Below are 20,246 nucleotides of genomic sequence, written 5' to 3'. Positions count from 1 at the left end.
ATATCTTAAATGATAATTTTTTATTTAAAGATAATATAAAATTATTTTATATTCTTAATGCATAATTTTTTTCTCATAAACTATTAATATAAATATTATGAGTTTCGTATGAATGAATTTTCAATTTAGTGTCTATTATTCACAAAATGTTAGACCTCCAGTTAAAAAAATATTAGACCTATTTTTTTAAAAAATTTAACCATATTATTGGTATTAACTATCTATTCACTTTGTTGGTTATTTATCATTGCTGAAATTTTTTACTTTTAAGGAATTTTTTTCCAATCATAATTCTTTTATTAATAAAACTCAAATTCAAATCTTTAATTAAGAAGATCATACTCAATTGCATAAAAACCCTTTTCGATTACTGCACATGTGTGACAGAAGAAAGAAAAACTCAAGAAACCAGAAACCCTCTTGATTCTTTCTGTCTCATACGGGAGAGGTCCAATGCTGGAGGGATACTAATCCAATCCAATTATTCTCAAACTAATGACTCGTTGGTGAATCTATTTTTTAATCTATATCAATATATCATCGCTTAACAATAATTAAAACTAAAATGAAACATATTTTTATAAGAAACGAAATGGATTTTTTAAAAAGAGAATTACAACAATATACTTCTTTTACAGATAAACAAAAATAGTTCTATGTTATAGAAATTAAAATTTCTCTAGGTGAAAAAGCATTATACGTCGTTTTTTATCAATCCTTAGCAAAAGAAAATTAAGGGGGTAAGAACGATAATGTATAGGATTGATGGAGATTTGATAGTAGTAAAAATCTTTGGATGAGACTAGTATCACCATGCCTGTCAGTTTCAGAATTCAAATAATGCTGGAAAAAAAGAAGTGCTTCCTCGAAACTATAACTGTGACAATGACCTACTTATATCTCCGTATACAATCTCTGCTGCCTACTACTGCTAGCACGCCCTCTTCTCCCCTCGTGGGTTTCAGAAATACGATCGAGCTTTAATATGCAAGTTTTTTATTTGAATAAATGGAGTTTCTTGCTTTCTGTCATGGATAAATAACTAAATTTATTTCTGAAAAATGTGAGTATGGGTAAATTAGTCTTTAAAATATTAAAAATTTAAGTTTAATTTTTAAATATATAAAAGCATGATAAAATTAGTTTTTTTTAATAATTCAATAATATTTTTAAAATTTTTTGTAATTTAATATCAAATTATTTCTAAAGATATCATTTATTATTAAACTAATCTTTAAACATTAAAACTTAACGATCAAATGACTCATAAATCTAACAATATGATTAAGTTGACATAGTTTTTATACTTAAATTCCAACCTGTCTATTCAAATCTATAAAAAAACAATCCAATTAATCAAAACATAAACATACAACAAATATGTATGAATATGATTCTTTACTTCTTGACGAATATAATTTATTTGTTTATTCTAAATGATTTAGAGATTAAATTTATAATTATTTTTTAGACATCAACTTGTTAACGCATCACAATTTCAAAAAGGAATTTAGATATTTACCTTCTCTTATATTTTAACCACTAATATTTGTTTATTTATGAAATAAATGAGATTCTAAGTTTTTAATTTTAAAGATACTAAATATATTATATATTATTTTTTTCATAACACTTACTTTATAAAAACATTAAAATAAATAATGAAAAAGTTTTAAAAAGATGCATAGAATTAACAAAGAAGTCGGGAAATGCCAGGAGTGCTACTTCATAACATAGCATAGAATGTTTGATAGAATAGAAAAAAATAGAATCAAAATAATTGAGATTAAAGTTTTAAATTAAAATAAAATATAAAAATACGAATCTTATTTTGTTTTCCTGTCTATTTTACTTCTTTTTTACTCTCTTCCACTCGAAACCAACCGAAGGTTAATACTAAATTTGCACGGTTCGTATTAATTAATGGCAGTTTGAAAATATAAGTTAATTTTTAAGAATTTACCATACAAAACATTATTACATTCTAGCCTTATCAGAAAACAGAGTATCAATGAGAGTGGAAATGCATGGACAGAAACGGTTGGATATGATGTTTTTTCTTGGTGATATTATATTGATACTATTTATATTTTTGGAGATAGAAAAAATATAATAATATTTCACTTAAAATTTTATTTGATTAAATTTTTAATTTAGTTATCAAATAAAATATTTTTTATATAAAGATTAAAATATCCATTTGTATATAACTCTACAGGTTTAATATTAAATTAATCATAATTAATTAATTAATTAAGGTAGGAATTTAATAATATTCTGTAACTTACATATTAGATCTTTAATAATCAATATAAAAGTAATATAATATTTTCTTTCATAACGTATAACTGTTGATTAACTTTAGAGAATTTTTTTTTTTAAGACAAAAGAGGTTGTGGCGGAAGCTAATGGGTGATACGATCCCAATTAGGTTAGCAACATAGCAACCACCAGCAAAGACCGAATTCATCAATGAAAAGAAAAAAGAAAAGATCATAAAAGGAACCAAGAGGGGTAGGGAACGAAACCCTTGGAAGAAAAGACAATTGTCTAACTAAACGTGTAACAAAGGAGAGCCTATCTGTCCTGTACAAAAAGCTTTGTAATAAAAGCAAGTATAAAATCCCACCAGCAAAAAGTGTCTACAGAGGTCCCGAGAGAAGTTAACCTATTGCACGAGTGTTTCCCTCACGGTAAATATGTCCCACAATAAAAGCCATACATTTTGTTAGTTGAATTGCATTTTTCCACTTATTTCTAATCTGCCAAGGAACAATATTGTGATTTTGGAAGGCTTGCACCATAAGGCTTGAGTCACATTCCAGCCACAAGGCTCTTGGAGCAACCTAGCAATTTGCACTTTAAAGTATGATATTATCATACTCTAATAAATTAACACATTAATTTAATCAATAAATGAGTTAAGAAATTTATTTATTTTTATTCAATTGGCCTAATCAATGTCTTAATTATATCGTAGAGCTCAAACTCATTATTAAAAATTGATTGATTAATCATTAATTCTACTTTACAAGTAGAATTTAATTGATCATATCTAGTGTTTATTCAACTAGTGTTCTTAAACATTAGATGTGTGGAATTAAAATATAATAAATAACTTATTAATTGTTGTAATAATCTTAAATCAAAGAAAATTATTATATTTCTTTTTTAGAACTTCATAATTGATAGATTATGATAATGTTAATCATTAAGAATTCTTAATTGAGTAAGTTCAATGATGACATCAACATGTGCATAATTTATATATGCAATTTAACAAATGGGATATGTTAATTTTTATCTAATAAAGACCATCAATTTAACAACATGTGCATCTAAGTTGTCTCCCAAAAGACTAGTGTATATTCACACAATTAGGATTCAAAAACTAAGGTTTTATAAAAGTATTAATCAATTGGTTGTATTTGAATGCATACAAGAACAAATGTAAGAGTAAAAACAATTAAAAGAGTATAGTTGAAGAAACAAGCACAATATTATTGTGAGAATTGATGGTTTGAACAACTAGGGTTGGACTTGGTTTTTCCTTTTTCAATGCAATTGTCCCGATCAATCTAGTTACTCATTCAATTTATTCCCAATTCATAGTTATATTCTAACCCTAATGTCTTAGGTGAAAAAGTTTAAGTTATTTAGATTACCTCCCTATGTCTTAACAAATCAATCTAAATAATCAACATTGATGTTTAAGAATCACAAGGAGCCTAATTTGGTATCGACCTATGTCTAGAATCAACCCCAATTAGATATTCTTCCATAGTTTTGGAACTGAATGGGTGTCTGTCGACTACGCTTTCAATTCCTAAGATCAAATTATAGGCGATCAATCTAAAATAAGCATTAAGAGAAGATAAAGAATAATAAATCTAAATAAATGTATTAAAGGAGAGTATTACATGAAATTAGGTTAAGCCTTTTCAACCCAATAGATGAAGAGATTTAGTTGTTCATAGCTTGATTGCAATGACAGACTTTAAACATGTAAATGTCTAATCAATCTCAACTAAGACCCCTAAGAATGGTCCTATTTTCTCTCAGAAAGTTGCTCTTCAAATGCACCAGAATGCCCCTTCAATTAGACCTAAGGTCTATATATTCTGATATAGGCTTAGGCCTATCGTGACCTCCTTGCTTAAGCGTGAGTAACATCTCACTTAGCAAAACCTCCCATTATTAAATTCTTCATCTTTTGACTCTCCATGTTTAAGTGCATAGAATGTCATACTTAAGTTAGGTCTTTGTGTCCCTCAATTGGCTTGATTGTCTTGCTTAAGCACCTTAAGGCTTGAGCTTAAGTGAGGATCTCCATTGAATCCAAAGCTATTTACTGACTTAGCTCGCTTAATCGCATAACATGCCACGCTTAAGCGAACTTCACTTGATCATAAATTTTCTAAATTCTTCTCGCTCAACAGCCGTGCTTAAGCGAGCCAAGTCAGTGTCTCCTTCAATTGATTTTGTTTTGGCTCGCTTAAGCGCACAACAAGACACGCTTAAGCAAGCAAAATTTCACTTGTCTTTGTGACTCAATTTCCTATAAAACTCCCACAAAACATCAAAAAGACCTAAAACTAACAAAACAAAGATCCTAAGTGATAATTCTTAATCTATCATAGTTTTTGAGTTAAAATAAGGGTCAATGTATAAAAAATACTAGATAATCACCTCAAATTATGTGTGAAATTAAAACATATATGATGATTATCACCTACCCAGATTATTGATATCACATTCATAATAACTTGTGATAAAAAATAATCTAGATTAAATTATAAAAAAATTGTTATCCATTATATAACCTCTATCATGATACCAAATATATAATTATAATCAAGAATTTGTCAAATTAACAATTTAATCAAACAATAAATATGATAATGGAATAAAAAATAATTTTAATAAAACTAAAATTGATAATACGATGTATTGGATCCTTTTGAATATACACGCTTAGTGTCAACATAAGTACCCCCAACGTCACCATGCATCCTTTCGTGGTTGACAATCAATTGCTAGTGCCTTAAAATATCAAAGCTTTCTGTGGAGACTTTTTCTCGATCATTTGCAAACATTGGAAAAATTATTTAAGAAGCGGATAGAATGTGGGAACGAGATCGGGAATGAGGTTTGTGTTTTGTGTAACCAATATGAGGAGAACGACGCTCATTTATTTTTCTCATGCTCTTTTGCATATCATGTATGGCGCTGGTGTTACAATTGGGGTGAAGAGCAAAAGGTGTTACATATTAATTCAGTAACACACTTTTGGCAACATAATGCGTTCATGGCTGTGAATAAATCTAGGAACACTTGGTGGGAAGTTTGGATTTCGGTGGTCTAGACCATTTGGACACATAAATGAAGTGATTTTTAAAGAGACGGAGGTATGTGTACAAAAGGTCGTAGATTTGGTAAAAATGAGGTCTTGGTGGCGGTTGAAAATTAACATGTCAGGATTTAAGCCGTCTTTTAATGAATGGACAATTCTTCCAAAGATGTGTCTGAAGCAATAGAAGGCATCTCTGTCATATGAGGTGTTATTATAGGTTGCTCGTGACACTCTTGATTGTTCTTATAGGTTGCTCTTTGAGTAGATGTATGTTGTATGAGTAACTGAGGCAAGATGAAGGTGATTTTGTAGGAATGTATTAATAGTAGAGTACTTTAATCGTGTTATGTATTTTGCTCTTGGTCTTGTGAGTAAACACAACTTCTGTTGGCTTGTTTTGGTCGTCTTATATATAATATATTTTCCTTTGCCTGTTAAAAAAAATTGCAGGGATTGATGAGTTGAAATTGATGTTAATTTTTTTTTCTTGGTGTTTGAATGTTTCCTGGTCCATTAAAGTACAAGCTTTTATTTTATTAAGTTATTCTTGTAAAAAACATGATTAATCTGTGTTGAAAATTGTGAACACACATATGTATTTTTCTTTCAACATAATTTATTTCATATTCAAGAATCAATTAATATTCGAATCCTGAATCACTTTGTTAAGAAATACAAATCCCTATTACTCATGTTAATTACTATTAACCATTAAAATACAAAACTATCTAATAAGTGTAAATTTTTTTAATTTACAAGAAATTGTACTTGATATATGTGTAACTATATGATGCTAGCATATACTTTATGTAACTTAGTTCACGAGAGAGTGCAAACTTAATTCATGAAACTTAATTTTATTTTTGTAAATGATAGAATTTGACGAAATATTTATTGTTGGAAGAAGTGATTAATCTCTACCGATGATCATAAGCCTATATTAGATGGATATGTCCCTCCCAACATAATTATTCCATATCCGAATTTAAGATTCAAATCTAAACTACTTATTAATGGATACAAAATCACTTAGTTTGGAAACAAATTTTGAATATTTACTTCTTTCGTAATAAAATTTTACAACTATAAAAATATGATACTTTTCAACGTAATATACTAACATTATATAATTCTTAATTTTCTCAGATAAAAAGTTATTTATATTTATTCATAGATGATTGATTATTGATTAATTTATTAGATTTATATATAAAAAGAATCTAAAATTTGGAGAACGCTGACTTTTGATAGAGTGAGAACAGCGAAGCAATAATGTGGATGGGCTATGAGCTTATGGGCTTATTTGTTAGGGTCAGAATCAAAGGCCTCTATTCACTTGAATCGATCCAATTGAATTCAGATTTGGACAAAAACAACTGTGTCCAGAGTTACAGACATGTTTACGCCGTTGGTTAAAAAAGAAAGTAAGAAATAAATAAAAATAAAAATTAACTCAAGTCAAGCCTTAGCATGAGTGTGTAGACAAGTGTATGACTTTCATTAATTTTAATAACTATGAATTTCCTTTATTTCATATTATTTGAATTTTAAAAGAATTTATAATAAGAAAGTCATTAATTAATTAAATTGTTATGACGAATGACTTTTTTTAAACTAAAATATCTTCAATTAAAGTGTTAAAACGAAATATTTGAATTACTTAGTATTTAAGTGAAATATTAATAAAATAAAAATACTATTGAAAAATAATTTATCTATTATTGATTGATAGAAAATATTTTAGAGAGTATTTATTATCACTTCTTTGTCTATTTTCACTCGATTTTAACTACTCTGTCTCTTATTTCCCCCTAACATATCTTTAATTAAAAATTTACGTAAATTTCTAGTTTATTACCACTCTTATATACTAAATTCTAGTTAATAATTTGTGTATCGGTTACAAATAAATTTGTGTATCATTGAAATCATATATTTCTTCATTTTTTGGGACCAAAAACAGTCAGAGTTCTCGAGCAAGATTACCTCGTCTCAAACCAAAAAAATAGACATTGAATTAAAATACTCATTTAATTATTCCTTCCTCAAAAGAAAAGTAAATCTTTGTAAATAAATTACTTTCACCGGGATATTTGCTATGCGATTTGGTGCATATTTAGCTTAAAATTAGTTTGAATTAAATAAGAAAATTAAATGTGTTGCGATTTTGTTTAAATTATTATAAAAAATAATTTATGAATTCGAATTAAACCAAATCAATTTTTGCGGTTTGAAAATTTTGCTAGTAAATATTAAAAAAATGTCTAAAAAATTTGTCATTATTTGGATAAAACTTGATCGAATAATAACTAATTCAACAATGAACAACATAAATTAATAACAAAAATTTTAATAATTAAACTTAAAGTAAAACAATAATTATTTTCAAATTGAATAATACTTAAATAATAACTATTCAACTTAAATAATAATCATTCAATTTAAAAAAATATATATAATACTTGATTCCAAGTTTCAAAGATTGAATTAAAAAAAATAATAAAACAACATTTATAATACTTATTTCCAAGTTTCACATATGTCATATGAGCCTATAATACATTAATGGGATTAATTCGGTTTGATTTTCAAGTGTCAACCAACCAAACCAAATTGCACGATTTAAAAATTATAAAAATCAAACCAAATCAATGACCAATTTTTCTATAGTTTTTGATTTTTTGAATTGGTTTTTAATTTTACACTTGATTTGATCCAATTATGAATACCCCTAACTTTCACAGTACTTTTTAGACTATTATTTAATTTTTGTTATTCCTTTATTCAATAAATACATCAATACTAATAATTATATGAAATACATCTCTTTATATATCTTTTTAAAATAATGTATTAATATATTGCTATGTAGAATATTATCTTTCTTCTAACACTACTAGAAAAATGGCTTTTTAAGACATGTGATTTACGACGGTTATTTGAAGAACCGCTTTAGAAAGTGGTGCGGTGGCATTTTTGTAATTATTGTGTAACAAATTTCATTTTACGACGCACTTTCTAAGGCGGTTATTGAAAACCGCCTTAGAATGTTATGTTTTTTTTAAATTTATGCCGGTTTTTAGGAAAAAACCGTCGTAATCCTAAAAACAAAAAAGGGGAAACTGAAGCCTCATCGTGGCTGCTGTGTACGTTTCTGCTAGCTAGCTTTCGAGATTGCTTTGAACCCTAGACTGCTTGCTCCTTGCTCCTTCGTTTGAACCCTCCCTTTCTGCTTGCTCCTTCGTTTGAACCCTCCCTCTCTTTGACATTGAAGCCCTACCCCTTCTTCCATTGAAGCTCCTTCACTTGTTCTTCCATTGAAGCTCCTACCCCTTCTTCCATTGAAGCTCCTTCACCTCTTCGACTTCATCGCTCCAACTTCTGTGATTGCCAAATTCCCTTGTTTATTTTCTCTGACTTTCTCTTTGAATTTTATGGATTTTGACACATTTGTTGTGCTGAAATTCTGCTTGCAGGGTTCAGTTTATTCAAGTTTTACAATTTCGTGGCTCTGAAACTATTAGATGGGGAATTGTTTGCGCAAGGTAAGAACATTTGGATACTTCAAATTATATTTTCTTATAGTTATTCTCATCAGAACTTGAAAGCCCAAGTCTTTCCTGCTAAACGTTATCTTAAACAGATCAAATAATCTTTCAGTAGGTTATGATTTTGAATGTGTCTGAAACATTTTTCCTCTCCCCTCTGGTATAGTTTGTGAGGATAATAGTGTAAGGAAGCCCTGCTGTTACAAGTTGAACTGATGGTCTTTTTCTATGGCTTTTCTTTTTGGCAAAACTAAGTTATTTGCTTGCAACTTCTAGACCTAAACATTTACATCTTCAGTTTGCCTTCCTGGACTGTATTGCAAGTAATCTTTAGCAGATAGATTAGAAAAGAATATCAAAAAACTAGAAATGAAGAAACATACTAATAACTAATGAAAAATAAAAAATTAGAAATGAGTAATTATTGTTAGCACCCTCAATTGTATTAAGATATCTATATTCTAAATATCAAACAGTGATATTTACTTTCCAATTATGCCATAGGCATGGACAACTAATCTAGTTGTAAGGACTAAGGAGCAATATTAGTCGAATACTATAAAATATACAAATAAAACAGAGGACAGACTGGGCCAAATACTGAGCCTTAGCTAGCTAGCCAGCACACCACATGCAGTGAGAGGCACCAAATTTTGTGGACTCTAAGTAATAAAAACAAATTAAATTAGAGGATGGCTAGAATCAAATTTTGCAGAATGTTGCAGAATTTCCTCACTAGGTCACTTGATTTTTCCTGCTCAATTTATAGGTTACTCAAATGAAGCAGGAGCATGACAAGAGGCAAGCAAGCCTCATAGCTGAACACAACGAACAGCTAAAGCGTACCCAACTGCAAGCTGAAAATGAATTGAGAGAGGTGCCACACACGTATGTTTGTCAAAGCCAAAATTTTTATAGAAATTTATTCACCTGTTCATATCTTAATTGTATGTAGAAAACAATGTTTATGAGGAATGATCATGAAGCTCAGATCAAAGCATTGAGGTGTGAATTTGAAGATGAGTGTCGGAAGCTGGAAGAGGAGTTGCATCTTCAAAAAATCCAAAGTATGGAATACCCTGATATGATAAATTAATTTGTTGTCATAATTTTTATTATTATATTTATTCTTTGGAATATATTGCAGGAAGACAGGCAAAGGGCTTTGTTGCAGTTGCAGTGGAAAGTGATGAGTGACAAGCCTAAAGAGGACCAAGAAGTGAATTCAAAACAGGTTGACTTGTGTTTCAATCTATTTGTCTGTGTCTGTCTTCAAATGGATGTCATATTTGCTAATTTTCATGTTGGGATACCTTTGGTAGTTTGGTTTGACATATTACATTTATCATTTGGTAGGCACAGTTGGGGAAATGAGAAGACATTTGTTGTATACCTAAATGTGCTTCTTTAATATTCTTTCAACACAAGCCTGAGAATTGTGAACTTAAATACATAGAAGGGTGATGCAAATAAAGGCCCACTGGTTCACATATGCATAGTCTTCATGCTAAAATTGTCACTTATGAAACATGCATAATCTTGTTACTGAAGGCATAACTATTTACTAGCATGATATTAGATAAATTTGATTGGTACCACTTCTCATATCATAGTTGTTTCAAAATTTAAGTTGAAAAGATTTTTATTGATGATTTTTGCACATCACAAAGGGAAGGGTGAAGACAGTGCTCTGAAGGCTTCATGTCATAGCAGCAGAAATAGTGTGTGTGTGTCTTTAATTGATAGACATTGGTTTGGTTGTGATTTGGTATCTGTTACTTTAATCATGCTTCTTTTCAAGCTCCTTACTATCTTAAAGATGAACACTATAGAAAGTAACTACACTTACTATTTAGTGGTTTCATGAGTGTAAGGATATTCCAATTGCAATTTGTTTTTTTATTCTGATATCATGTATGCTTAAAAGTTCTGCTGAAAAGATGGGTTATGAGTGATTAAGATATCTAACCAATTTTTATTCGTGGAAAATGTGATGAACATATGAATTTGATGATGATCTGGTATCTAAGTGTTAGAATACATTAGACAGGGTTCAGTGAGTGCAAATTGAATCAACCTTTGTAATGAATTTCAATTGAATTTGAAAATTAGCATAATGATTTTCATACCTTGAATTCAAATGTCAAATCAGACACTGCTTTCAAAGACGGTTATTACATAATAACCGTCTTTGAATGTCGAGGAGATGTAACAATCAAAGGCGGTTATTATGTAATAACCGTCTTTGAATGTCAACCCAGATGTAACATTCAAAGACGGTTATTACATAATAACCGTCTTTGAATGTTGAACCAGACATTACATTCAAAGGCGGTTATTACGTAATAACCGTCTTTGAATTTCGAGGAGATGTAACATTCAAAGGCGGTTATTACGTAATAATCGTCTTTGAATTTCGAGGAGATGTAACAATCAAAGGCGGTTATTATGTAATAACCGTCTTTGAATGTCAACCCAGATGTAACATTCAAAGACGGTTATTACATAATAACCGTCTTTGAATTTCGAGGAGATGTAACAATCATAGGCGGTTATTATGTAATAATCGTCTTTGAATGTCAACCCAGATGTAACATTCAAAGACGGTTATTACATAATAACCGTCTTTGAATGTTGAACTAGACGCTACATTCAAAGACGGTTATTACGTAATAACCATCTTTGAATTGTTCTAACTTTCAAAGACGGTTATTATAATAACCGTCGTAAAAAGCAGTTGCGTTTCAACGACGTTATATACAACGACGGTTTACAACCGTCGTTAAAAGCACTTAATAACCGTCGTAAAAAGCTATTTTTCTAGTAGTGTAACAGTACATTAGATTTGAATTCAATACAGCTTTTCTAGCCTTTAATGTATAGAAAAACGTTAACAAATAATATAAACTTGTGAGTTGAAGCTTCCTATGATAGTGTAGCATGCATCTCATCCTATATTTACATTTTTCTTCAAAAAATAATGTATTCTCACATTTAATCTCTATAAATCGTAGAATATCAGTTAAGGGGGACACAACTCCTCACATGTGCTGCTTTATATTCATAGCCTGAGATCGAACTTCTATCATATGTTTAACGGACACAAACTATTCGTTATTTATGTCACATTTTGTGAGTCTTATGCTATTTACATAATTAGACAATAACTATCATTGCTAAGTGTGCAACATTAGTTTTGAAATATATCAGCGAATTACGAAAATAAATACTCAATGCAAAGTTCATTGTGAAGTTTTTTTTATCAATTAATATTAATCATTAGTTTTTGTTAGTGAAAAAGATTCAAATCCATTACCTCTTCCTCTCTCTACTTCCTTTAATCACTAAATCAACCTTACAGTCCCTCATAAGTGATGAAACAATTCTCGCACAAAAATTTTGAATTATACTTTTAGGCTTTTCTTCTTTTTTTTTATCATTTTTGTGTCTATGTTTTCTTTTAAAATACATAGAAAATAAAATTATATTTCTAAATCATGATTTACACAGGCTTATCTATTGTAAGTTTTATTCAGGCAGTGGTTAAGTTTCAGTTTCCAACTAAAATCCAAGCACACGTATACTCTCTTTTGAAGTGTCCTTATTATTGGTAATAAGAGAATGTGAAGGGTAATGGTCATAGGCATAGAAAAGGTAGAGAGCACAAGTATATTCTCTTGTAGTTTTTTGTTTTGCTTAGGAAAGCTAAGATTGTAGTTGATTGATTAAAAGATGATAGAATGAATTACTATAGTCCTATTTATAGAGTTTTGTACGTGGAACTAATTAAAATGATATACTCTAATACTTATCTCTTTTCATTCGCCACTGATTGAGTAAATTTTGTTGAAGGCAAGTTATCATGCTGAAACTAATATCAGAACGGAAATTTCACTGCTAAACCCGAAGGATTTGATAAAGAGTAATGATGTACGATTGAAATGACACAAAAGGATGAACATACTATAAAATTAGCTAAAGTTTTCAACCACTAATAAATTATACATATATTTGTGGATCCTTGCACGATAAACGTCTTTTTACTGCTTTTCCAATAGTCACTTACAAGTTACAATGTGTTTAACTGACCACCCGAAATTTGATTCTCTTCAACACTTTAGATGTTAGTATTTAATATTTATCGATGTTAGTATTTTGTCGTCATAGAAACTAGAATGAGATGCTGTATATATTGGCATCTTATCCATCGAGATGTGCATATTATATGATACTAAATTGCGAATAGAGTCCCACTGGAAACGAAAGAAAGCACCTACCCCAATGTTGGGGACCCTTTGCATGGATTCTTTTTTTATTCTTTTAGAGATCTGGTTTTGCATCATGATTAAATGAAACCTGCACAGATTAAAAAGGGAAAGATAAATTGAACAGGGAAAGTTGATATGATTTCATGTCCCCAGTGTGTTTGAAGAAGGCATATATTACTAAGTTTAAAAGTGATGAGAATGTTGGTGGGAGCGTTGATGGAGTTTATTAATTTGCATACCCGTGACGTAACAATAAAGAAAACTTGTGTTGCATACCGATACTAACCTTGATCTTAAATCACATTGCATGTGATATTCCTATCAAATTTTGCTCTCTTTAACTTTCAATGAGTTATTTGAGACACGGCCATACACTAAATGTAAATACTAATTTCAGTGAGGATTCGAATCTTAGTTGGTCATGAGATTAATCTTTTCTGCTGGACATAAATCCGGTGGGTCCAATTTCACCTTTCTTGACTTTAGGAAAGTTCTTCCTGAGACATTGGGCTCTTGGTATTCATTGTAAACATGAAATAGCTTCCAGCTTTGTTGATTTTCCAACAAATGGGGTGTCCCATTTATATCTAGTTTTCAATTTTCAGGTGGCATTGAAGGAGGGGAAGAGCAAGGAAAGTGACAAGATGACAACCAATGATTTGAAAGTTCAGATTTAATCTGGAAATGATGTGATGTCAGGTGCTGGAGTGGAGGCACAAGTGAGGCTTTCTAGCCGCCAAGTATGGCTAAAACCAATTGCCTCTGCTCTCCAATGATCAAAAGCATGAGTCACCAAAACCACCCTCATCTGGCATCTCTGGTTCATGCTTCCATGGTTAATGACTTAATGCTAGTGGTGATGTCAACAAGGATTCGATAATTTAGATGCTTTGATATTCTGATGTAGTGAATGTTAATTAGTAAGGGCCTGTATGGATGATGTTTTTTTACAAGTTCTTACAGTAGAAAACAAATAAAAAGAAAAGATGAAATAAGTTTCTCCAAAAATTAAAATTAACTTACGCTTAAGTTAAAAATAAGCTTTTAAAGAAGCTAACATAAGAGAACTTGTGCAAATTAACTGGCAGATAAACTAATTTTATTTTTTTAGAAAAACTCATTTAATTTGTTTTTTCTTCTTTTAACTTAATTTATAGAGAAGTTTATTCAACCAGGCCTAAGCTACTATACAATTATAGTTATTTCTGTCAACTGCATGCTAATGTTACATTCTTACATTTAATTTTTTATGAACACTGCTCTCATTTATGCTGACTTTATTGTGTCATTGTTGTATTTTTTATGAACACTAAAATGTAGCATCTTTTGAAAGTGGAATTGGAATGGCTGTGAGAATCTTTGCGATTAGGTAGTAGGTGGGGATTATTCCAAAATATATTAGGCGGCTATGCATCGTTGACAAGTACTACTATCACTTAGTGAGCTTCAAGGTTGAAAATGAAATTTGACGGTTCATTTTATAAGTCAATGTCAAGTACTCGTGTTTTGCTTCAGAGGAATCCCTGCAAATTGTACCCTGATGAAGAAATTTTACAGTCTGATTATGGTTTGAGTTGTAACCATAACTGCTGGGAAGATACAATGTTGTGAAGCATCAAAAGAACTACTCACATTCAACATTTTATAGATTTTAAAGAGAGAAGAAAAGAAAAAAGAGTTATACCAACATGGCCCAGGACTAGAGGCCCAAATGACTAATCTAAAGGCTGCTCACAACACACCGCAAACTTTGGATTGACAAACAATCTAGTGGCTTAGAAAGTGTCTGTGTGTGTGTGTTTGTTTTGATGACATGCAGTTTTAGAAATCAGCTTGCATGTAATTTTCTATCATAACTTTACCTCTGGATCTTCAATTTTTAATTAACCAACGTGAAACAGTGAGTAACCCAGATGAAACAATCCTTTAGGAATTAGGAGATTGCATCATGGTGGTTGTTGTAAAGACTTTCTTGACTAATGATTGAATTGTAATTAGAGCCACTCAAGAAGAAGGAAAGAAAATCACAAGGGAATCCTAAGTAACTGACCAAATGAACAGTGCATAATTTTTTCAATGATAAGTAACATTGACCGGTTATAGTGGACATGCTCATGCAACAGTTGTCATGACCAAGGAAACTTAGATGATTATGATGATGACCATGATTGCAGCAGTGATGATAATGACAGTCACTGCCAAGTACACCACTATTTGATTTTCTCTTTGTATGCTTTAGGATTTTAAGAAACATGAAAGTATTCATATTTTGTAGTTATAGCCACCAAAACAGTGAGAGTGGTCGGTTTCAGTTTGTGAGATTAGACTTGGCTACAAAGCAGGCTATATGGGACATGGTTCATTCCAACGATTTAAAAACCAAATTGTTGATAATAATTAACAAACCTGAGTACAAGGGAGAATGAAAATGACCTTTATCAATGGATCCACTCAAACTTTGAGAAATTAAAGAAAGTCAAGGAATTAAGACTTCTTGGCCTCAATAATTGTTTGACAAATTTGTTCAGTTACACTTGGAAAATTTTTCTTTAAAATTAAAATGGAACAACCTTATTTTCCCTTATGGTGCTTTATGCTTAGTTTAGTTAATACAGTTACATAAGAGGTTTATCAAAGTGTTTATTTGAAAGGAACCTTGCTGTGTTATGCACAAATACCCCAATTAGTTCAGTTATTTGTTTTAATAATGCTTCTTTGAATCAAGCATATCTTTATCAGTGGCAGATCTTATGCTTTCTGGTTTATTTGACCTACTTTTTGGGTCGGACTTTGTATGGCACATCATCTTTGAATCTTTGATACTAACAAAACTATATTTGTTTTTACAGCATGATGATCAACGCCAAATCTCTTCCGACTAAAATAAAAAAGCACAATAAATACACGTTGAACCTTATTTATTATGTGCCACAACACTTCAAATCTTGTTCATAATTGGGTATCAATTCAATAAAGCCGATATTATCTTTATGGATACAGATAAATAAGACAAACATAATCAGGCACATGAAAATACGAAAAAATTTGTCAACAATGTCATGACCCAAGGAGCTACAGCAAATGACAAGAGACAGGTGTTGCAGATTTGTAGACAAACACAGCACCATTGGCCCCACGATTTGTCACTGACACCTAAGATTCCTACTCCAGCTTTTGACATGAGAATTACCAAAGAGATTTCCCCTCGTGCTGGGGAAATCTTTTCTTATTATTATAGGTTACATCAACAATTCACATTTAGATTCTTGGATTTTCCTAGAAGTTACAAGGCGTTTTTGCAGAAAGAAAAAAAAAAAGGAGTAGATGTTACCCTCTATAGTACCATTACCAACTTGAAAAGTAAACATATTTCACTCAATTCTTTTCAGTGGCAGCAGCAGTTCTATTGGTAGTAGACCAGAACTTACTAAGCATTTTTTTGGGTTGGGTTGGAATAGCACAAATAGCCTTAAATCTAGAATTCCTTCCAATTCCATCATGGGTCAAACCATTTTGATTGAAGTCATCATCTTCAGCTAGCTTCATCCTCAGTGTTGAAGACCTTGACTTTGGTGACTTGAAGTTTGAAACACTCCAATTGTCCTCAGCATGTATACTTGTAGTAGTGCTTAATGGTGCTGTAGGTTTTGAAGGGTCAATACCGTGTGCTGTGAGTAATGCCTTGATATTGGTTGGCAAATCAGTCACTTTGCCACCAGCTTGTGCTGCTCTAGCTTGCTCAAAGAAGAGAACTTGAACAACAACCCTTAGGGGAAGTAGTTCATTCTGTGCTGCATGCATGCATGCTTCCATAGAAAGTTTTTTGCAGTCAAGAATTCGACACAATCTTTTCCTTTCACTCTTGTTGAGTTCTGGATGAGCCTATAAGTTAAACAACACACAAATTTTAGTAATATAAGACATCCCCACAAAATAGTTTTACTTATAAAGTTATAATTCTTTATTCCATGGCCTAATTTCTAGTAACTAGATTGACTGAACTGACTGACAGCCAGACGTGTTATATCAGCAATGAGTTCTTGGAGGTGGAATTTAGCTAAATGGAATGAACGCATAAATGGTCAAAATCTCTTAGGGGAGACACATAATCAATCATGTGAAGGACTAAATAACATTTATCTCCTTTTCCCCTTCTCCTTATCTACTTGGACATAGTACTAGAATGCAGCAATATAACTCTATCACAGCTTTGACAGACAATTTTCCCTTCCTGTTTTCAGCCAAATGAAATTACAATTTACAAACACCTGAATATATGTACTGCAACTACATCAGTCAGAATGTGGATACAGTCAGGCTAAATTTCTGGTGGGTCAGTCTACACCTAACCGCTAATAAATTTTGAATAAGACAAGATTTTAAGGTCAAGATAGTTGGTTATCCACTAATTCTGTCCCACATCCTAAAATGAAAACGAAATCTATTCAGCCACTTTTTTTTTTTTTTTACTAATTCCTAACCACTTATTTTATCAGGGTATATAAAATATAAAATGTAGTAAATTGGAAAACACAATAGAGTAATAGGCATGTTTCTTTTAGTATTTTTTTTTACCTTGAGATAAATGTCAATAGCCCTGTAGAGATCATCATGATCATGTCTTGCAAAATCTGGTATAATCTCAGCAAGAGCAATGAATTTTGACAACTGAAAATTCACATCCCTAGCAACTTCTTGAAGATACCTATCCACAAGCTTTGCCACTTTCAATTTTGAACTGTGAGATGCTGAAGAGGACCTCCTACTCTCTTGGAACTCCAAGTTAATATTCTCAGCTGAGCGAGACCTTCTTCTTTCAAAGGCAAACCTAGATCTTGCAGGACTAGTTGGGGGACTCTGGCCTTGTGACATAAACTGCTCCAATATGGTCCTCACCAACTCAACATCATACACTGTATCATTTGTGTAAGACAGGGAGGGTATCAAAAGATCATTCACTGTGGCTTCCTCCAATTGAAGCCCTACCCTTCTGGCCAATTCCATCTTTGAAGATGAAGAAGCATTAAGAATATTGGATGCCTTCAAGAGCTTCAAAAGAAAGCCACAAGAAACAGCACCTTTCTCAGCAGGAAGCAAGCTCACCACTGATTCCAAAAGCAGACGATGCTTTGAAGCTATTTCACCAACCGAGTCCGATTCTGAATCAGCAACAGATTGCTTCTTGAGATGTCCTCCATTGTTGGTAATATTTGGTAGCCATCTAGATGCATAGATTTTCAATGCATCTCCGATGAGATTTGAGGGAATCTTACCACCAGATTTGATTGCTATCATGGTTCTCCAATACAAGTCTATGCTAAGTTCTGCCAAATCTTCAGCCCACCATCCCTTGTTTCCTGACTTATTATGCCTCACACTTTCATTGCCATTGCAAGAAACATCATCCCTCACCCTTCGTGAATGGCTATGTGACAAACTCACCTTAGAGGGGTGACTTAGAACTTTTGCAGCAACAGCTTCAATGCATCTGCTGGTAATTCCCAAGTCCTCTGACCACATAGGCGACGCCTTTGTGGTCTGAAGACTCACAATAGAATCCTTCCAGCCACGTAGAATGCATGAGTTGAAGAAAACCTCAAGCTTCTGAATTAAGTTCCCCTTCTCAACCTCCTCAGTCATCTGAAGATACTCGGCGCCACATCGTGCCGCCACAATGTTGTAAGGGCTGAGAGTGATGCTTATTCCATAGCAGAACTTAGCACACAACTCAAATGCCTCCACCCCACCAGGGAAATCAGGGAGTTGGACTATTTGGTGCTGAGAAGATGATTCAGGAGATTCTGAACATAGCTTTTGTAGCCTCAAACATTTTGACAGCAAGGGAAACTGAACACCACCACCATGAACTTCAGAATAAGTAACAACAAAAGTAAAACAACATAGAACAATTTCTATGATTGACAATTTCACATACCTTGTGAAGAAGATATCTACTTCCCTTAACTTGAATTATGAGGTCACTAGAAACTTCAGAAGAGACTGACCTGTATACAAAGAAAAGATGCTATTGTCACTGACCTGAAGAAAAAGACATAATCTAAGAAGAAAGAATCGAATTGACGAGCTAATTAATGTCTCACCTTACTGCTTCTGCAGTGTAGAATGTATCAGGACGAGATCCTAGTTTCATGAACTTCATGGCTTTCAGTTTCTTATCATCTAAATCATGCACTAACTCTCACTAGTCACTTGCATAATTCACTTCTAACACAGAAGAAGTGCAAGTGACAGATAGTGAAACAAGTCCTAAACAAATACCAAAGCAAGGAACAGATTTTGCTGCTGAGTTAGCCCAAGTGGAACACTGAATACTGAACTGACAGACCTCACAGAGTGTCAGAGTCCTCAACAATACTTCAGAACTCCAAAATATAAAAAGAGAAATAATAATAATAGTAAAGATAGAATTTTCTTGGAGGAGAGAAGGTGTAGAAGTTCCAAGAGGAAAGGAAAACCAAGGAGCTTGTTGTGAGAGGAAAATAATATATAGTTTAAATAGGTAGGATAGATGACATATATGGTTTGAAAGAAACACTGAAGATCAAACACGCCTAAGTTATGTCCTTTCAGTCAAATAGTTATCCCCATGAGTGATTTCGACATTTTATTTTAAATAAAAGGGATTTAAGAGCAATGCAATTTCATCAAATTCAGCCTCAGACTTGTCACACTCCCAACCAGTATTTCAGTTAGATTACAAAGTTATGCAATAAAGTAAATATACAGCATGCGTATAGCTTAGCATCTCCAATCCACAACCATACATTATGCAAAATGAACAAATTATATTAAACAGTAATAAGAGTAAATTATCACTTTTGTCTGAAAGTGTATAAAATGTAATAAATATTACGTCTCGTTGTTAAGTTATAAAATTTAAGAATTAAATTGAAATTAAGCTATATGACATAACATAATTATTATACTTTTTATACATTCATAAATTAAATAAGAATTTTCATTCTCTCATAGTTATCATTTACCCTAATAACAAAGTTTAATTTCAAATGTGAATACTACTATTTATATGGTTGGTATAGGTACTATTTTCTCTAA

General features: G+C 31.7%; 1 protein-coding gene and 2 long non-coding RNA genes across 3 annotated transcripts; 2 read left to right on the top strand and 1 right to left on the bottom strand.

Moving 5' to 3' along the window:
- The first annotated feature begins 8,530 nt into the window (after positions 1–8,530).
- LOC114400458 lies at positions 8,531–9,454 on the top strand. The gene is made up of 3 exons (XR_003663951.1): positions 8,531–8,736; positions 8,830–8,898; positions 9,406–9,454. It is a non-coding gene; the product is annotated as an uncharacterized LOC114400458 (long non-coding RNA).
- Positions 9,455–9,640: 186 nt separating this feature from the next.
- On the top strand, positions 9,641–10,809 carry LOC114400408. The gene is made up of 4 exons (XR_003663941.1): positions 9,641–9,778; positions 9,857–9,968; positions 10,049–10,135; positions 10,258–10,809. It is a non-coding gene; the product is annotated as an uncharacterized LOC114400408 (long non-coding RNA).
- A 5,365-nt stretch (positions 10,810–16,174) lies between these two features.
- LOC114409504 (BTB/POZ domain-containing protein At1g67900-like) lies at positions 16,175–19,680 on the bottom strand. Its single transcript, XM_028372987.1, has 4 exons — positions 19,271–19,680; positions 19,105–19,174; positions 17,745–19,016; positions 16,175–17,051 (listed from the first exon to the last, which is right to left on the bottom strand). Exons 1-4 carry the CDS (start codon positions 19,327–19,329, stop codon positions 16,545–16,547), a joined length of 1,908 nt encoding a protein of 635 aa, XP_028228788.1. The 5' UTR covers positions 19,330–19,680; the 3' UTR covers positions 16,175–16,544.
- Positions 19,681–20,246: the final 566 nt, after the last annotated feature.

The sequence above is a fragment of the Glycine soja genome, chromosome 1 (assembly GCF_004193775.1).
Source record: "Glycine soja cultivar W05 chromosome 1, ASM419377v2, whole genome shotgun sequence".
Lineage (NCBI taxonomy): Eukaryota > Viridiplantae > Streptophyta > Magnoliopsida > Fabales > Fabaceae > Glycine > Glycine soja.
This window is presented reverse-complemented; position numbering and strand designations above follow the sequence as displayed.